The sequence below is a fragment of the Penicillium subrubescens genome (assembly GCF_028828155.1).
Source record: "Penicillium subrubescens strain IBT 31985 chromosome Unknown utg000001l_segment0_segment0, whole genome shotgun sequence".
In the NCBI taxonomy this organism is placed as follows: Eukaryota; Fungi; Ascomycota; class Eurotiomycetes; order Eurotiales; family Aspergillaceae; genus Penicillium; species Penicillium subrubescens.
Genome location: NW_026643151.1, coordinates 4,308,262 through 4,324,029, shown reverse-complemented (window position 1 = coordinate 4,324,029; position 15,768 = coordinate 4,308,262). Strand labels below are relative to the sequence as shown.

Sequence of the window (15,768 nt, the reverse complement as noted above, 5' to 3'; positions counted from 1 at the left end):
AAGAGGTAAATTTTGAAACTCCTCCAGCCACCAACTAACTGGCTGAAGACCCACTCGGTCTGAATATGGTTCACTTGTTACATCGATAAGCTGCCAATCTTCATTAAGGCAATTGAGGCCCACTCTGCAATCAGTTTCTCGATAACTCGCGAATAGAATTGTGGGGACAACCTTCCCCGCACTCCGGAGAGATTTGCCTCTGGACCTCTGGGTTGTCGAGGGAAATTCTGTCCTCGATTCCAACCCTCTAGTACGATTCAGATGTCCACTCGACCGAAACGGAGTCGACTTGTCGCAGGATGGTACGTCGGATCATCAATTCACCAGGAGCATGCCAGCTGACCAGGTCCACATAGCCACCGATGTCGCGGTAAGTGGGCGTGAGGCTTGTGGTACCCATCGAAGGGGTGTGTTACTGAATCAACGAGCTCCCCGCAATAGTTCGACATTTGAAGTGTGAGTCTAATGACTTTGGTGGAGATAAAAAATTCTTTACTAACATGTTGCTGTAGGCGATATCAAATCTAGATTTTGCCAGCCTTGTCAGGATGCAGGGTCTGAATGTGACCGAACCACCATCCGTTTCCGTGATGGTTTAACATTATCAGATGGCATCGATGGGACATTTCCAGACCAAAACAACTGGCCACAAGTGCGTGGAAATGGTATCTTGCTTCCCGGCTCGCATTTAAAGCCATGGAAATTCTAACAGAACTATAGTCCGCTTCCACGACGAGACTCCTGAAATTGCAGGTCTCTACATGAGCTCTTCGCAAGATGAGATTTATCTGCCCTTTCAAAATTCTCGAGACATATCAATTGAGGGACGTACAACTTTGGTATGCCAACCTTATGACAATCACGAAATTCAACAGCCATCTGTTGGTAGAACATTGACTCGATCACCTCAACAGCTCGCAAAAGATCTTTCCCCACCTAGCCAATCCCTATACCCCTCTCCACCATCTAAACGACGATCTAGCTCTCAAAATATCCATAGCTTCACAGAGAGGGAGGCTGTTTTGCTCCGCAATTTCGTTGAAAATATGGCACTATGGGTGTGTACAAGGCAGTCTACGGTTAACTCTGCCTAACTAACATGAACTAACCATAGGCCGATATAACAGACACATATCGCCATTTTGAATATGAAGTACCAGCAAGGGCGCTAAAAGAGCCGGTCTTGCGTTGCGCTATCTTTGCATTCTCGTCACGGCATCTGAATCGACAAAATGATAGCGATACGGCTGAAGCTTTGCAATATCACAATGAATGTGTGCAACGATTGATACCTGCACTTTCCGAACCAGAGCATATCACCGAGGACGTTCTCGCCGCGGTAGCAATTCTACGCCAGCATGAGGAAATGGATGGTAGGTCTCTCTCAATCATACAGTTGACTTTACAAGAGCTCATACTTTGAGAGGCGAGGATCACCAGTTCCATCTCACAGGAACGACCCACATTCTCAATTCTGTGCAAAGTTTTGGCTCATCGGGTGGCCTTGGCGAGGCAGCAGCCTGGCTATGTCTCCGTCAAGATATCTATGTATCGTTGACTACTCAACGGCCCCTGCGAACCAACTTACAGAACTTCCACGGCTCAGATATCTTCACCAGAAATGATGATTTTGCCTGGTCGAGCAGAATGGTATTTTTGTTGGCAAAGGTCCTTCAAAGTGCGTTCTCCGATGTTTCGCTGGACGCATCGGTTGATGAGGAGGTTGAAGAGTGGTACACCTCAAAACCGTACACTTTCGAGCCAGTGCGAATGGTGACACGTGGAACGGAAATTGATCAACGATTTCCCACCATTTGGATGCTTTTACCAGCTCATGGTAAGATGATACTCTAGATCTTTGAACTAACAAGTCAGCCACGCTGATTCAGATACAGTGATTGGCCTACAGTACTACCATATTGCAAAGATTGTACTAGCTCTATCAGCATCGTCCCCAGTGAGCTTTGCGTATGAGAATTTCCGACAGACTCGCCAAATAGAAGTAAGCTTTCAATCCATCATTTTGAAATGAATTGATTGATTAACAGAGGTGACCACCAATCTAGAGGAACATTCGATATCACTTACTTCGCATTTTAGGCCTGGCTCAGTCAAATTCCCGAGCAGAGAACACGCTTTTTACCGCGCGACATAGTTTGGTAGCATGTATGCCAAATCTGTTCCTCTGTCTTGCTATGCATCTACTAATGCACGTTTCTTCAGGGGGCTGGGTTCTACGGCATCGCAGCGACCAGAAAGCTGCAGAGCGTCTATTGCATGATATGCATGAAAGAACTGGGTGGAATACGGATACTTTGATCGGATCACTCCGCCAGCAATGGCGGGATGATGATGATGGAAGTAGTGAAACCTGAGTGCATGTTGCTAATGAAAAGTACGCTCCGTTTTGAATCTTGCCCATAGATCAACAGGATAGGGACCAACTCAAGATCGGCATATGAACGCTGACCAGGGTTCCAAGGGTATTTCGTGTGAACTATGCAGTGTGATAAATACAAAAAAGAAACAAAGTTTGAGATTTTCCTGCTTGTGAATTGGATATTTTGTGGTGATAATTGGTATCCAATATTCAGGTATGGTAAATGTACAAGTCATAGCGATGATGTCCACAGAGATGGAATCAGTTTCTGAATAGACGCAATCCACCTTCCTCACGATCTTCGTCAGACTCGGCATCACTGGCACTCTCGTCTCCTTCACCCAACAAGCCACTCGCCGATTTGCCAAGCAAAGAAGCGAAAAACTCGTCCCGGGCTCGGACTGTCCATGAGCCACGGTCCTCGGGGGCCATGAAATTCTGCAACTTCTCATGGACATTGAAACGCATCTTACGGCCCTTTGAGGCTCGTGTGTCAACAACTTCCTTTCTGTTCTTGTCGTTGCGCATGCCTGTAATAGGGTGGATTGGCAGGCGGGAGGGCAGCTGGTGGAGGGTATCAAGGCCACCGGTCATAGCTTCGGAGGATGACATGCGCTGCTCGACGAGATCGCGGAGCAAAGACTGATAGAAAACGGTATCGTCGTAAACGGGTTCGGGCAGTCCGGTGGGGGTCGAGCCATTGGCCGCAGATGTCTGACGTGCACGCTTGTTCGCACGATCACCAATCTCCGTACCAACATGCGCATCAAGGACGGCGGTGATCTTTTGGGTACCAGATGCAGATCCCAGCAGCTTTCCACGGGCATTAGGAAGGGAGGTCGCGGTGCCGCGAACCTTGGAGGACCACTTATCGAGGACTGCTCGTCGGTGAAGGAGAGACTCGGACTCCAAATCAGACATGCGCTCCCAGAGCGAAGTAGTCGAAGTAGAGTTGGTAATTGGATCTTGACGCTTGCGCTTTTTAGCTCCGTCTTTAGTATGAGCGTCGGCAAGAGCAATGCGCAGTTCTTCGAGTGTAGACCAAAGGGCAAGGGCGGCGTTTTCGGCAGACTTGATAGCCTCCGAATTTCTCTTTTCTTCTTCCACACTCTCACCCTCTTCCTTCTCCACAACCACACCCACCAACTCATCCATCGCACCCAAGCCTTTCTGCAACTTGATCCTAGTGTTCAACAGTGCATCAAACGTGGTACGTTGCTCCTTGACAGCCTTTCCTTTCGCCGCATCTGCTTTGGCAGCTTGCGAAATCGTTGCAGCAATGGTCTTTTGATCTGACGCCATCAACCGCCGCAGCTCATCTCGGTCATCCGAGTGTCCTTGCTTGCGCCCGCTGTCATCATGCATATCCGAGAGGTGACCAATGCCATTGTGGGTTTTGTTCTGCTTGCGCCTGGGCCGATCTACTTCAGGGACCTCACTACCACTCAGATGATCGTGGTCGTTTTCATCATCCATGCGGTCCGATTCGTCATCATCCGATTGCTCTTCCTCGGACCCGGACACTAGGTCCTCGTCGCTCTGCGACTCTGCCGAGGCGGAGTCGCCATCATCTTCCTGATCGGACGTGAGCTCATCATCGGTACGTGCCGCGAATGGATCATCGTCGCTGTCTGCATCCAGGTCATCTCTGCTAACGCGAGCGCCCGCATATTGCTTTCCCAGATCGACGGGCTCTTGCTTTCGAAGTTTTCCTTTGCTGTTTTGAACCTTAGCAACCGGCCGATTTGCTCACATGTAAGCTCATTTCACTTACCCCACAGATTGATAGTGCTCTCTACCAGCATTCAGATCTGACTCTTTGCCAGCCCCTTCGTCATCACTTGACTGCTCATCGCGGTCAATGTCCTCGGGATCAAAGTCTGGAACGATGTTAGCCTTGGGTGGCCCACCATCAAAAAATGGTTGAGTCCAATCAAATTTTACATACCCTTGGGAGTCGGATCTTCGAGATCTGCGAGCTGGTCCGCGAGGGACCGCCCAGAACGAGGTTTACTAGGAGCCATGATATGTTGAAGGGTTGGAAGAGAGCAAGTCCTCTCGGCCAACTTTTTTTTTGTTTATCCGGATAACGGAATAACTTAATGCTTTGGGATTAGCCTCCGGCGTTCCTTATCGAAGGCGGTCAGTGGCGGTGAGCTCGATTTCCGGCAGAATAGTTATCCGCCTTCCGCCTTTTCTGTTGCTCTTCACGTTTTCATGTCGCTTCTCCCCATAGTCGATGTGTTTGCTGAATCGTTCTCATTTGCGCCTTTACTAATATGTATTCGTCTCAAGCTTGCACAATGACAATCTGCAGGAGGATGTTCTCAACCTCCCGGGCCCTCCTAAGCCATGACAATCCTTTGGTGAGTGTGTGCCAGCTACCTACGACCGTTGATATCAACTCCTAAGGTTGCCTGTTGGGTAACTTTCGCGTGTCGCATACCTCGTCAACATGCACTGCCGCTATACAATATTTTATCATGCATCTTGCTGACTTATTGCTTCTCTAGGGCCTTCCTCGTTCTGGTGCCCCCCCGTCCTTCCCCCGTCGTCGCGGCCTGCCTCAGAAGCGCGCGATCCGAGATGTCAAGAAAGTGGTGGCTGTTTCCTCTGCCAAAGGGGGTGTGGGCAAATCGACTGTTGCGGGTTCGTGTTTTCCTAGTTGCCAATGCAATCTCTTAGATTGGCTCTCCTGGCCCTCCATCGTATATGCTAAGTAAATCATTGCGCGAGCAGTAAACCTTGCCCTTGCCTTTGCTCGTCGAGGCATTAAGACTGGCATTCTTGATACCGATATCTTTGGCCCGTCTATTCCAACTTTACTCAATTTATCTGGCCAGCCCCGGCTCGATGAAAGTAAGACCGACATTATCATCCTTGCTATAAACCCCGAAGCGAATAGGCATGTATATTGACTAACTCTCAATAGACAACTGCCTTGTCCCTCTCACAAATTACGGCCTCAAGTCCATGTCAATGGGCTACCTCCTCCCACAAACACAATCCGATAGCCCCACTGGCGAAGTACCCATGGATACAACCCCGATCACATGGCGTGGTCTCATGGTCACGAAAGCCATGCATCAGCTCCTACATTCCGTCTCATGGGGACCCCTCGACATCCTCGTCCTGGATCTCCCACCAGGAACCGGTGACGTCCAACTCACAATCAACCAAGAAGTCATCATCGATGGTGCCGTGATCGTATCAACCCCCCAAGATATTGCACTACGCGATGCGGTCCGTGGTTTCGGCATGTTCCAGCGCATGGACGTCCCCGTTCTCGGCATGGTCCGCAACATGGCCTACTTTGCCTGCCCGAACTGTGGCCATCAAACTCGAATTTTCTCGCATGGAGACGGAAAGCATTCGCATTGTGAGGATCATGGTGTGGTGGCAGAGTGCAAGCGACTGGGAGTCGACTTCCTTGGCGACATTCCCCTCGATGCGCAAGTGTGTGAAGATGCAGACCGTGGCATGCCCACTGTTGTGGCAGAAGAGAGTGCCGACAGGAGTGCCCGGCGCCAGGCTTTCCTCGACGTTGCCGAGCAGGTGGCCAAGAAGATTGGCCTCGAGTGGCGCTAGGATCCGAGTCACCCGATTCCATTGATGATTGTATAATTATGAATTCCCTGCACGGACTTGTACATGTTGCATTTCTACTGAGCCGTTTCAGACGGCGCCGGTGGGCCATTCCATATGATAGCGTTCTTCGTTTGTACCAATAGATTTTACTACTCTGACTTCTTCGGTTTCTCCCGCCCTCAAACATTGGAACTACTGTTCGCATTCGAGAAGCCCGTAAATCCAGGCAACTTAGAGTTCTATGTGATTCGGTATCTCAGACTCTAGTTGATGAAGTTGAATGAACGGATTACAGGTACAATCCCTCCAGAATTGCATACGTATGCGAATCAGATACATTCAGAAGACACTAGCTAGTATGGACAAGAAACCATTGCCGGCATTGAAAGGGTATATCCAACATAGAAAATAAGATGACAAAGATCGAGAAACGGCGTGCCAAGATGCAGCAACCAAGAAAGGAAAAGACCATAGTCTTGCAATGATGGGCATGTATGTTCAAACAATATCCCGACAGTAATATCAACGAATCTGAAATGAAGACAGACTCTCTGCACGTGTATGGCAGTTAGATGTCGGAGAGATTGAATTTACAGCGCTTCTTGAGCTGTTTTAAAGACTTCTCTCTCGGGCATATCCGGCCGGTGCGATGTGGATGTTTTACCAGCAGCGGAAACAGCATCAGCATCTGAGATATTTGCACGCAAGGATGCGGTATCGGTGGAGATTTGACCACTATCCCTAGAGCTAACCACGCCAACGACACCTTTAGCGCTCAAGACCGCGCGAGTGCTAGCAGCGTCATTCGCAACACCAGGAACCGCGCTCAACTCTCTGTCCCCGCCAACAGTACTCGCGTCTTCGCCGTTGTCTGACATAAATTCGCTACGGCCGGCTACCGAGCCGCCAACCGACGATGGTCGACCTTTTAGATAAGGTAGGGAAGCATCGGATGACATGGGCAGGGTTCCTGCGGCGTGGAAGAGCGCTCTGGTACTTGCATTTTCATCGTTGAACTTGCGATTATCAACACCCGGTAGTATGAGTATGGGGCCGCCACTTCTCTCTGAGGTGGGACGCAAGGAAGTTGATTCGGAGGGACGACCTGGGTCAGTCTCTCCGTTCCATTGCCTCTGTTCCTTTGTGGTATCCCAGGTGATCGCTGGAGTTCCGCCTGTCGAGCTGCTCCCGGCGGCAGTCTCAGACCTGCTCTCCCCAGTGTTGCCAGCCAGAGGATTCTTCAAGGGTGCGCTTGAATACGAACCGGCTTGCCCAGCATCCACACTGCGGCGTGTTGTAGTTTGACCAAACTTTTCGGCTTCACTCGCTTTTTCCATGGTACGCTCATCATGTTTGCTACCCCAGCCACTCCAGAGCATCAGCCCATAGTTCTTCTTGGCGCGCCACTTCGGAAGTACACCTGGAGCCCCACGACGAGCAGCCAGAGAGCTTGGAGGCGGACATTCACCCTCGAAGTCCTGAAAGCCATGCGCCATCTCTTTGATACGCCGGCTTTGAACACAGAGCTTCTCCTTGGAGAACTTTTGATCCCATTCGTGCTTGGCCTCGAGCCACTTCCGGATCAGCTCTGGATTGACTGCTCCCACCTTAGCGGGCGGAATTGCGAGTGCCGGATAGGACGACGGCGGGTCGAGATGATACATACGACCACGCTTGTCGACTCGTTGACGAATCATGTGCTGTTCGAAGGCGGGAAGGGGATCGCCTGCTTTACCGACAGAGAGCCCGGCTGGAAAAGTCGGCTTGCGTTTACTTCCGATGCCTCCTGGGCTGTTCGGACTATTCGAGCTGTCCGAATCACTGGATGAGATAGGTGAGACAAGATTGTCGTCCATGATCTCTACCTCTGTCTTTTGGGCACGAGCCAAAGCCCAGGAGCCAAATTGAGAGATTGACCGGAACATGTGCTTGGCCGGCCTGGTGAAGCTGAGCGTGGGAGCGACATGGCACAGGTCATCCCAAACTTGGAGCTGCACGTATGTGGGCTCGTACTTGTTCAGTTGCTCACGGTCAGGATCAAATTCGTCGAGGTACACATCGGCAGGAGGATAGGCCGCCGGGTTTGCCGCTTTATGGGCCACGTAAAACTGTTCATCCCGGAGGGTCTCGCCACCACCGCTGATAACTTGAAGTGGCGGAAGCCCTCCCAGTGATGGCTGAAGAATTGGCGATACCAAAGGATGGGATAGTAGTTGGTTGGTGGCGTACATCTGGATCTGATCTTTGAGTTCAACCGTCTTGCCTTCCAGGACCACGTGGATGTTGTCAGGCTCGGCATGCAGGGTGCCCGGGTCTGCAGTATGTTGCATGCCTGGATAAGCATGCCCCTCGGCCGGGTTCTTATTCTCGTGAAGTGTATAACCACGGACAGCGGTATCTCTGGCATCCTTGTTTGCGGTCGGACCTGCACCTTCGATGTCCCTGGCTGTGAAAGTTTCTTTGCGAGACAGATTCTTAATCTTCAAGATCTCGTCAGCATTAGGCGGAGGCCAAGCTGCGGAAGGCTTGTATCGGAATCCGTAGGGTGGGATGTAGTCCCCGGGGTTGTCTTCCACGATGCTGGGGAAGGAGTGTGTCAGATCGACCCATGGCGAGATGAGAATCGCACCTGCGGGCAGTGGTATGCCTTGGTCACGCATCATGACTAGCAGTGACAAGGCCATGCCACCACCGGCGGAGTCCCCCGCAAGAAGAATCTCCTTGGGATCGTAGCTCTGAAGCAGCCAGAGATACGCCGCCATACAATCTTGCAAGCCGCATGGGAACGGGAACTGGGGTGCCAGACGATAGTCGGGCGCGAAAACGCGGCCCTTCAACTTGCGAGCATGACGCTGTAGCATATATCGATGGGTATCGACACTGCCAAAGAAGTACGCGCCACCATGGATATACAGCATGATTCTGTTGTTGCGGCTATTGGACTTCTTCATCTCGTTGTAATGGTTGCGCATTTCGACCCATTCGCCCTTGAGTTCCTCGGCCGGACCTCGCCATTGCCACCATTTCTCTCCTCCAACCCGCACAAGGCCCTTGGGCCCAGTTGTTTCGCGAGCACATCTGCCGCGGACAATAGAAACTCGGGGGGGATGGTGATCGATTCGGTCCTTACCCAATGCGGGCTGGGGACTGACTGGCGCGTGAACGCCTGAATATCTTCTACGGGGTGTTTCGAGGCGTAGTAAAGGAATTGACGAACGACTTGAATGCCTTCATCATAGGTGAGATGGACGGTCGGATGGTTATGGCGCGCCTTGCGGTGTCGGTACTGCAGACAGGTTAGTTTCATGCATCTATGTACTTCGTACAGTTCGTCTTCCGCATCAATTGTAGACCCACATGATTGATTAGAGTGTGGAGGACGGTAGGGGTCAAGGCCGCACCCAACGCGACCGTATGCAATGGCATGACTGCGCCATTCACCCACTGAGGTTATGAAAGGAGGGAAAGGATTGAGATGAGAGAGTCGATCAGGTTTGTAGGCTTGTCGAACGTCGACGGGAAAGGGCAAACCGAGGCCCGACGTCATATTCAGGAGATGTACGGAACGAGGCTCAGCCACTGGCCGACCCGTGAACGTTGAATGGCAGGGAGACTTCAAGCAAAGCGGAGCAATGCATCACCATTCATGTGGGTCAATTCAGGTCCAAGCGACCAAGGAGGCAAAAGAAAAGCACCAACTAAGGAACTAAGCAAAATGTGGGCGCGAATCATAATCCTACAAAAGACGGAGTTCCTGGCGAACTGCTTGTCCAAGTGTCAACTGGGCAGTTTGCTGTTGCTAACTATGACATCAACGGGTCCACGTTGAGCATGAGTATGTACCCAAGCTTGGTCATTATTACCTATGGGGCATGGACCTTTATGGATCTTCATCCTGGTATAAGACTATCCTAAAATTCAATTACGTTGTCGCCGAACGAACAATGACTCCTAAGGATTATGTCTCTTCTTGGTCGTGTCCTCGCTCTGAGTATTTGTAGTAGTCGGTGTCGAAGATCAAGCTATAAAATAGGAAAGGAGAAAAGATGAGATTAACAAGTACTCAGGATTCTCTCGTTATCTTTAATCATAGTTTTTCTCGAGCCTATGTTGTCCGCTTTACTGCACTTGTAACATGGAATCACCTTCAACTTTGGGTTGTTCTTCTTTTCAATGAGAGCGGTTCTTTATAGACTCTCTTTTTACCACTGAGGAGGGAAATTCCCTGTTTCGTACCAAGTCTCTTACTTTAACTCCAAGACTGTACACGCAATTCTTAGATCCACTAGTTTTCTGCCTGGTATAGAAGGTTCTACCCTGATCAATTGCTGATATTCTCCGAGCAGAACCAATCGCTCTTATTCCGTACTGTCTCCACTGCGCCACTGTGGTTCAATTTCAACCTGATGTGGCCCGTCGCCCAGTCAACATGACAATCACCGTGTACACAATCGCAATCACTCCTGCGACCGCTCCATAGGCAATCACCGCTCCTTCGGGTACATCAGAGGAACCGATACCAGTGATCTCAAATCCCAGGCCTACATTCACCACCCCCAAGATGATCATGATTCTTCCGAGCCAGCGGTGGAAATAGGCAAAGGGACCCTTGCCGCCTGTCTTCTGGAAATATCGGTGCTGTAAGAGACCCATGCCAGGCTGGAAGAGAACTAGACATGCGACGACCACCATGCCAATGATTTCGTGGTGATGTTTCAGAAGATGAACATCCTTGGCCATTGCGACTCCAAGTCCAAAGCCTGCGGCTGTCACAGCCAGCGTGAAGAGCTGCAGCATTGCATGGATTCGTACGACTTGCGTGGACGGCAAGATATGAAGTGTTAACGCAGATAGAGGGAATAGCAAGACAAACGCGACCGCCATCAGGACCGCGTGGGCAGTCCTCTTCCTATCGAAGCCCTCATGATCAAAAAGCTCTGGGAAGGCCCTCGTAATCGAGGTCTTGTCCAAATTAACAAACGGATCATCACTGTCGGGGCCTATTGCTTTGGTGAGATTGACGAAGAATGTACCAAAGGCATCATGCTCTGCGATCCTCGCTGCTACACTTTTTGTATTCAACGGTGCTCCATACTTGACAGCCCAGATCCAGGGACTGAAAACGTTGGTCAGATTCACCATCCCACCGCCGGAAAAGCTGCAACTGTCACACCGAACATTGACAGTGATGACTCCATCGTGTACCCCGCTTCCATTGGTGAGTGAAACTTGCGCATGCTTGTCGTACAACGGCTCATAATGGCCTGTGCCTGCTCGCGGGGAGATAGTAAAGTTGTCGCCCGAGGTATACACCACGAACATATTAGAACCGTGCATAGCGGCTCCCTGTCCCAGAGCAAACCACTCCACTGAGCGTGTAGAGTTCATCTGGAAGTATACAGGTCCCATGCTGGCGCTAGCTGTGCCTTGAGGGACACGAATTGTGTATGTGAGCTCACCGTTTCCAAAGGGATTGAAGCCCTGAAACTGTGCTGTGACGAGACAGATCTGTGCCAGCCAGTAGAGTAGAAATTGTAGTCGGTGCATTTTCATGATGTGAAATTCACCTTCTCCTACTGGAGGAGAGGATATCACAACTCATAAGTACTTTCCCACGGGTAACGCTTACTGTTAGGATAGTTACACAATGTCTTGCCTCAACGGAGCTGTTTCCTACGTTATCTCGATCCACGGAGCGGACAACAAACAGTCTCATACCTCTGAGTCCATTTCTCTCAGTATATCTCCGTCGATTTGCTTCGGTACAGTGAGATTGGTGCTACCAACAAGGAACCAAGCCAGACATTTTCCAGATTTGGGAATATTTGAGAAGAATCACTAATTGATAATCATTAGCAAGAATCTGCCAAGTAATCATCAACGTCAAACATGACGCATCAATCTATGCTGCGCCACGGTGAACGTCGGATGGTAACCCTGCTTGATGAGGGCGACGACTCCCCTGCGTATGGTCTTTTGAAAGAGAATCGACCCTTGTTCTTTCTTCGCTTCAGAACGGGATGAACACTGGTCTATCGGAAGATAACTGGAACCATGCTTGGGGTGAAAAAGGGCATCGTGCGCATCTTATCCTTCTAGGCATACCCCTAGAAGCGCGAGGTCAGATATTTGAGAGGCCGACGATGTCAGGGAATGGTGTTTGATCCTGAAATTTGTGATTCTAGCTACTGTTTCTTCTGATCCCTCCAATTCAAAGGTCTCTTTGCTTGTCACTTTCCTACAACTTACTCTCCTTGGGTACGGTCTTAGCGTGCTAGGAACCACGATGTATTATCAAGCGTCAAAATGAGAGGCACGAAAGGAGAAGCTGAGCGCGGGGAGTTTCAACCACGTATTATCACGCAAAAATCTTAACTTGTGGAAAATGCCCTTCAAGGTTCATGGTTGTATCCATCAGGCTCCAGTAGCCACTGGGCAGAGAGTTTTGCGGGGTACATAGTCGCCATTTATTATACTTCAACCTATATATGTATCATTGCTTTTTCAAAGTCATCTTGATTTCTTCGACATTTTCCTCATGGAGAACCCTGGTTTCAAGACCTCCTATTCACATGTCCTTCATAGGCCGCTTATAATATCCGAGGTTTGATTCTGAGCGATTATCGCACCGAGGAAAAGCTCATAGGGTTAGCTAACCTTACTTTGTCGCTTCGGTGCAAACACGATCACGCCTTGCATACTACTCCGTACATATTCCCGTATTCCGAAGGATGTAAAAATCTATAATACCGGTATTCGCGCTATTTTAACCGGCTTCTCTGTATGGACCGATTGCCGCTCTCGGAAAGTGGATCTCCTCTTGTCGCCGAGATGAAGATCTTCAATACCTGGCACCTCAAAGGCTAGAGCGCGTCGAATGACCCAAGCGCGAAAGCCACAAAACAGCAGAAAGAACCATTTTCATTCGCGCGGCTCGAACACCCGAATCCACTCTGCCAGCTAAGCAAGACACTATTGCGCTGTACCCCACCTTGACCTGGCAAAGTAATGTAGAAACAAGCGAGCGTTGAGGCTAGTGGATTGGCTGTTGGGATCCTTCTTCTACGGTACATGAAGCTATGCTCAAGTGATTTCCAGACCTCCTCTGAAGATCTGACGAGCTTTGCGGATTTTGTTGTTGTTTTTTTCGGTGGGACCAGTACGTGGAGTTGTAACTCAAGTCTTATTGATCCTTGTGGTCTGTATGTGCTATGATCCACTGAGTGGCAGATTGTTCGAAATTATGATTCATGTACAAATATGACAGGCGTACATATGATGCTTCTTCAAGCGTAAGGGATCATATATTAGAGAAATTTAAGGAAGTGGCAGGCATGCCTAGTGAGGTAAATATAAAGTAGGTCATATATACCGTAAACGCCCTGTAGGCCGAGAATAGGAAATCATACAGCGTAAAGAAGCCCCTAACCACTCCGGCGCGGAGTTGCCTCCATAGTATCTGCAGGTGTTGCAGGCTCATGAGAGATCTCAATGGTGGTCTCCTGGTACACACCAAAAGTGTTCATTTCCACGTCGTCCTTCGGGACAATATCATCTGTCGAATCATCGAATGGACTATTCCGAGTCTCTTTGTCAACAACAGTAGGCATACTCTTCCGGAACTTTGAGCTCAGTCGAGATCCCATGCGGAACCCTCCCTTTCGAGGGCGAGACCCCTCACCCCCGGCTGTAGTAATGTTGGTTTGCCATTGGGAGTCGGTGTTTTCGTAGTTGCGGTCGGTCGTGCTGTGCTCGGTATCGGTGATCAAATGGCGACGGGTGACGGTATAGACAATCACATCCATGAGCCCAGACAAGGCCATCAGGGAACCAGCGACAGCGAAATAATCCTTGCTGGGGGAATTGCCTTGAGCGGTTGCCATACGACCGGCCGCAAGTGGCAGTGACAAGAGCACGTAAACGACAGGGTAGATAACCATGTAAATCACAACCCGATTGAGACGTTGCAGGCTCTCTTGCTGGCCACGGCGGAGTATCTTCGCTTGTTTCATACGGCGTCGAAGGTAGAAGAACATGATCGCGTAAAGGACGATTGTGCCGAACTCGGAAAGGAAAATCCAAAGGTAGTGACCCCAGAGGCGTTCGCGCTGATTTTCCGGGCTCAACCAGCACTGTAAAGTTAAACAAAGGTTAGTCGAGTCATGCTCGAGCATGAGGGAACAAGTAGAGGTACATACCCAATTAGCCTCTGTGATGACAAAGGCCTTCGAGCCATATAGACCAACCGGGATGAATCCCAAGAGGAGGATAAACAGCCATAATGCGATCACACAGTACACAAAGTTTCTGAATGGCAATTGGCGACCACGCAAGACCACAGCACCTGTATGCAGCGCAATGGACAAGACGAACAAGCCACTGCCAGGATCACCTATTTGGATCCACCATCCTTGCAAATAACAGGCAGTCTCTCCAAAATGGACACTGCCGCGAAATACCCAGTGTAAACTGATAAGGAACGCAATCGCTTGTTGTAGGTCGACGAGAAGGAGATTGTAAATAAGCACGACGTATTGGTTCTGAGCAAGCGGGCGCTTATAATACCGCTGCCAGAAAATAAACCGATAGGTAAGGAACGACAGGAGGCCAAGAGTAGAGGTCAATGAGAGAATGGCTACCACACCCATAGCAATAAAGAGCGATCGATTGGTACCCTCGACCGGGGACTCTTCGCGAAACTCCCAGCGACGGGCGAGAGACGAATCGCCCCCATCAGCGTAGAGAGCACGCAAAGCGTGGATTAGCATGACCATGGTTGCAGGGATCCGGGCCGTGTCCCTGAGGAAGTGAAAAATCCATCAGAGTAGCAAGACCTTGTGTTCGTATAAGCAGATCGGCATTTAAAAGGAACAAGCTCCTGATCAAAACACTCGAGCCATGAAGCGGCCTGCGCCGAATTCGAGTCTCCACTATAGTTCGGCTTAGCAGAGAAAAGCCCTCTGGCCTCCACTTTCTAGCTTCTTGTCAGTCATCACCGGTACTCAGGGGAACGGAGATGGCGGAGGTACGTATTTTGCTACTGTCATAACAGCTGTATAGTGCGGCAGGTGATGGAATGTGGAGAAGCGTGGCAGAGTCAAAAGTGGAGAGAGGCTCGCGGCTGTCTATGGTTCGCAGCGTCGAAGGGGAACTTCTGCCGAGCCCTATCTCCACATCTCCACCGTTCAAGCGCGATAGGGTATGGTGGTAATTTGTTCCGAAAAATGCGGCGTCGATCTTGTGTCGGAACACTCAATTTAAGATTCGACGGCCCGAAATCAAGCGCTCGTGTCACTCCACCGAACCGCGTTGGGCAAAGGCGACGCCATCGTCCAGCCATCATAGTGGATTTCTCTCGTATTGACCCACGATCGGGGGGGAAAGACGGGAACAAGAGATTCGATTTGCACCAGGTCCTTTGTTTACGATCGAGTGCCAAAATCAATAATGGCTTGTTAGTTAATCACGAGCCTTCGTGGGGGCAGCGAATGACGGTCCGGGGCAGGGTGTAGTGAGATGCAGGGATCGTTGGAAGCACAATAAGCACATGATAACCCAAATCCTGAAGTTTAAAGTGTGCCGTGTGGTCTATATTACTTCCAATAGCCATATACCCGGGCTAAATATTGTGTTTACTATGGAGTACATACCCAGTATAAGCTGTTTTGCAATGCTCCTTTCTTGTTTCATGCCCCCTCTTTTGTGTGCTTTGACCCCTTCAAGCCGGCCATGATCCTTCTCCGAAGGAACTAGTGGCTTTCTAGCTGATGATCCAGAGTGTGGATCAAAAGTACAAAGTA

General features: G+C 50.0%; 6 protein-coding genes across 6 annotated transcripts; 2 read left to right on the top strand and 4 right to left on the bottom strand.

Moving 5' to 3' along the window:
- Window positions 1-261: 261 nt before the first annotated feature.
- Window positions 262-2,375, top strand: N7473_001505 (uncharacterized protein; the record flags this gene model as incomplete). The annotated part of the gene is made up of 11 exons (XM_057147445.1): window positions 262-302; window positions 357-370; window positions 442-456; window positions 513-665; window positions 721-839; window positions 915-1,058; window positions 1,115-1,373; window positions 1,427-1,837; window positions 1,896-2,002; window positions 2,067-2,166; window positions 2,224-2,375. The coding sequence occupies 11 exons, from the start codon at window positions 262-264 to the stop codon at window positions 2,373-2,375; spliced, it is 1,515 nt and encodes a 504-aa protein (XP_057015331.1).
- A 266-nt stretch (window positions 2,376-2,641) lies between these two features.
- Window positions 2,642-4,404, bottom strand: N7473_001504 (AATF family protein; the record flags this gene model as incomplete). Its single annotated transcript, XM_057147444.1, has 3 exons — window positions 2,642-4,097; window positions 4,155-4,260; window positions 4,329-4,404. The coding sequence occupies 3 exons, from the start codon at window positions 4,402-4,404 to the stop codon at window positions 2,642-2,644; spliced, it is 1,638 nt and encodes a 545-aa protein (XP_057015330.1).
- Window positions 4,405-4,599: 195 nt separating this feature from the next.
- On the top strand, window positions 4,600-6,123 carry N7473_001503 (Mrp/NBP35 family ATP-binding protein). The gene is made up of 4 exons (XM_057147443.1): window positions 4,600-4,746; window positions 4,894-5,029; window positions 5,120-5,239; window positions 5,313-6,123. Exons 1-4 carry the CDS (start codon window positions 4,660-4,662, stop codon window positions 5,966-5,968), a joined length of 999 nt encoding a protein of 332 aa, XP_057015329.1. The 5' UTR covers window positions 4,600-4,659; the 3' UTR covers window positions 5,969-6,123.
- Window positions 6,124-6,558: 435 nt separating this feature from the next.
- On the bottom strand, window positions 6,559-9,394 carry N7473_001502 (uncharacterized protein; the record flags this gene model as incomplete). Its single annotated transcript, XM_057147442.1, has 3 exons — window positions 6,559-9,046; window positions 9,121-9,254; window positions 9,326-9,394. The coding sequence occupies 3 exons, from the start codon at window positions 9,392-9,394 to the stop codon at window positions 6,559-6,561; spliced, it is 2,691 nt and encodes an 896-aa protein (XP_057015328.1).
- Window positions 9,395-10,366: 972 nt separating this feature from the next.
- On the bottom strand, window positions 10,367-11,521 carry N7473_001501 (cytochrome and DOMON domain-containing protein; the record flags this gene model as incomplete). The annotated part of the gene is made up of 1 exon (XM_057147441.1): window positions 10,367-11,521. The coding sequence occupies one exon, from the start codon at window positions 11,519-11,521 to the stop codon at window positions 10,367-10,369; it is 1,155 nt and encodes a 384-aa protein (XP_057015327.1).
- A 1,871-nt stretch (window positions 11,522-13,392) lies between these two features.
- On the bottom strand, window positions 13,393-14,742 carry gprD (the record flags this gene model as incomplete). The annotated part of the gene is made up of 2 exons (XM_057147440.1): window positions 13,393-14,100; window positions 14,167-14,742. The coding sequence occupies 2 exons, from the start codon at window positions 14,740-14,742 to the stop codon at window positions 13,393-13,395; spliced, it is 1,284 nt and encodes a 427-aa protein (XP_057015326.1).
- Between the last annotated feature and the right edge of the window lie 1,026 nt (window positions 14,743-15,768).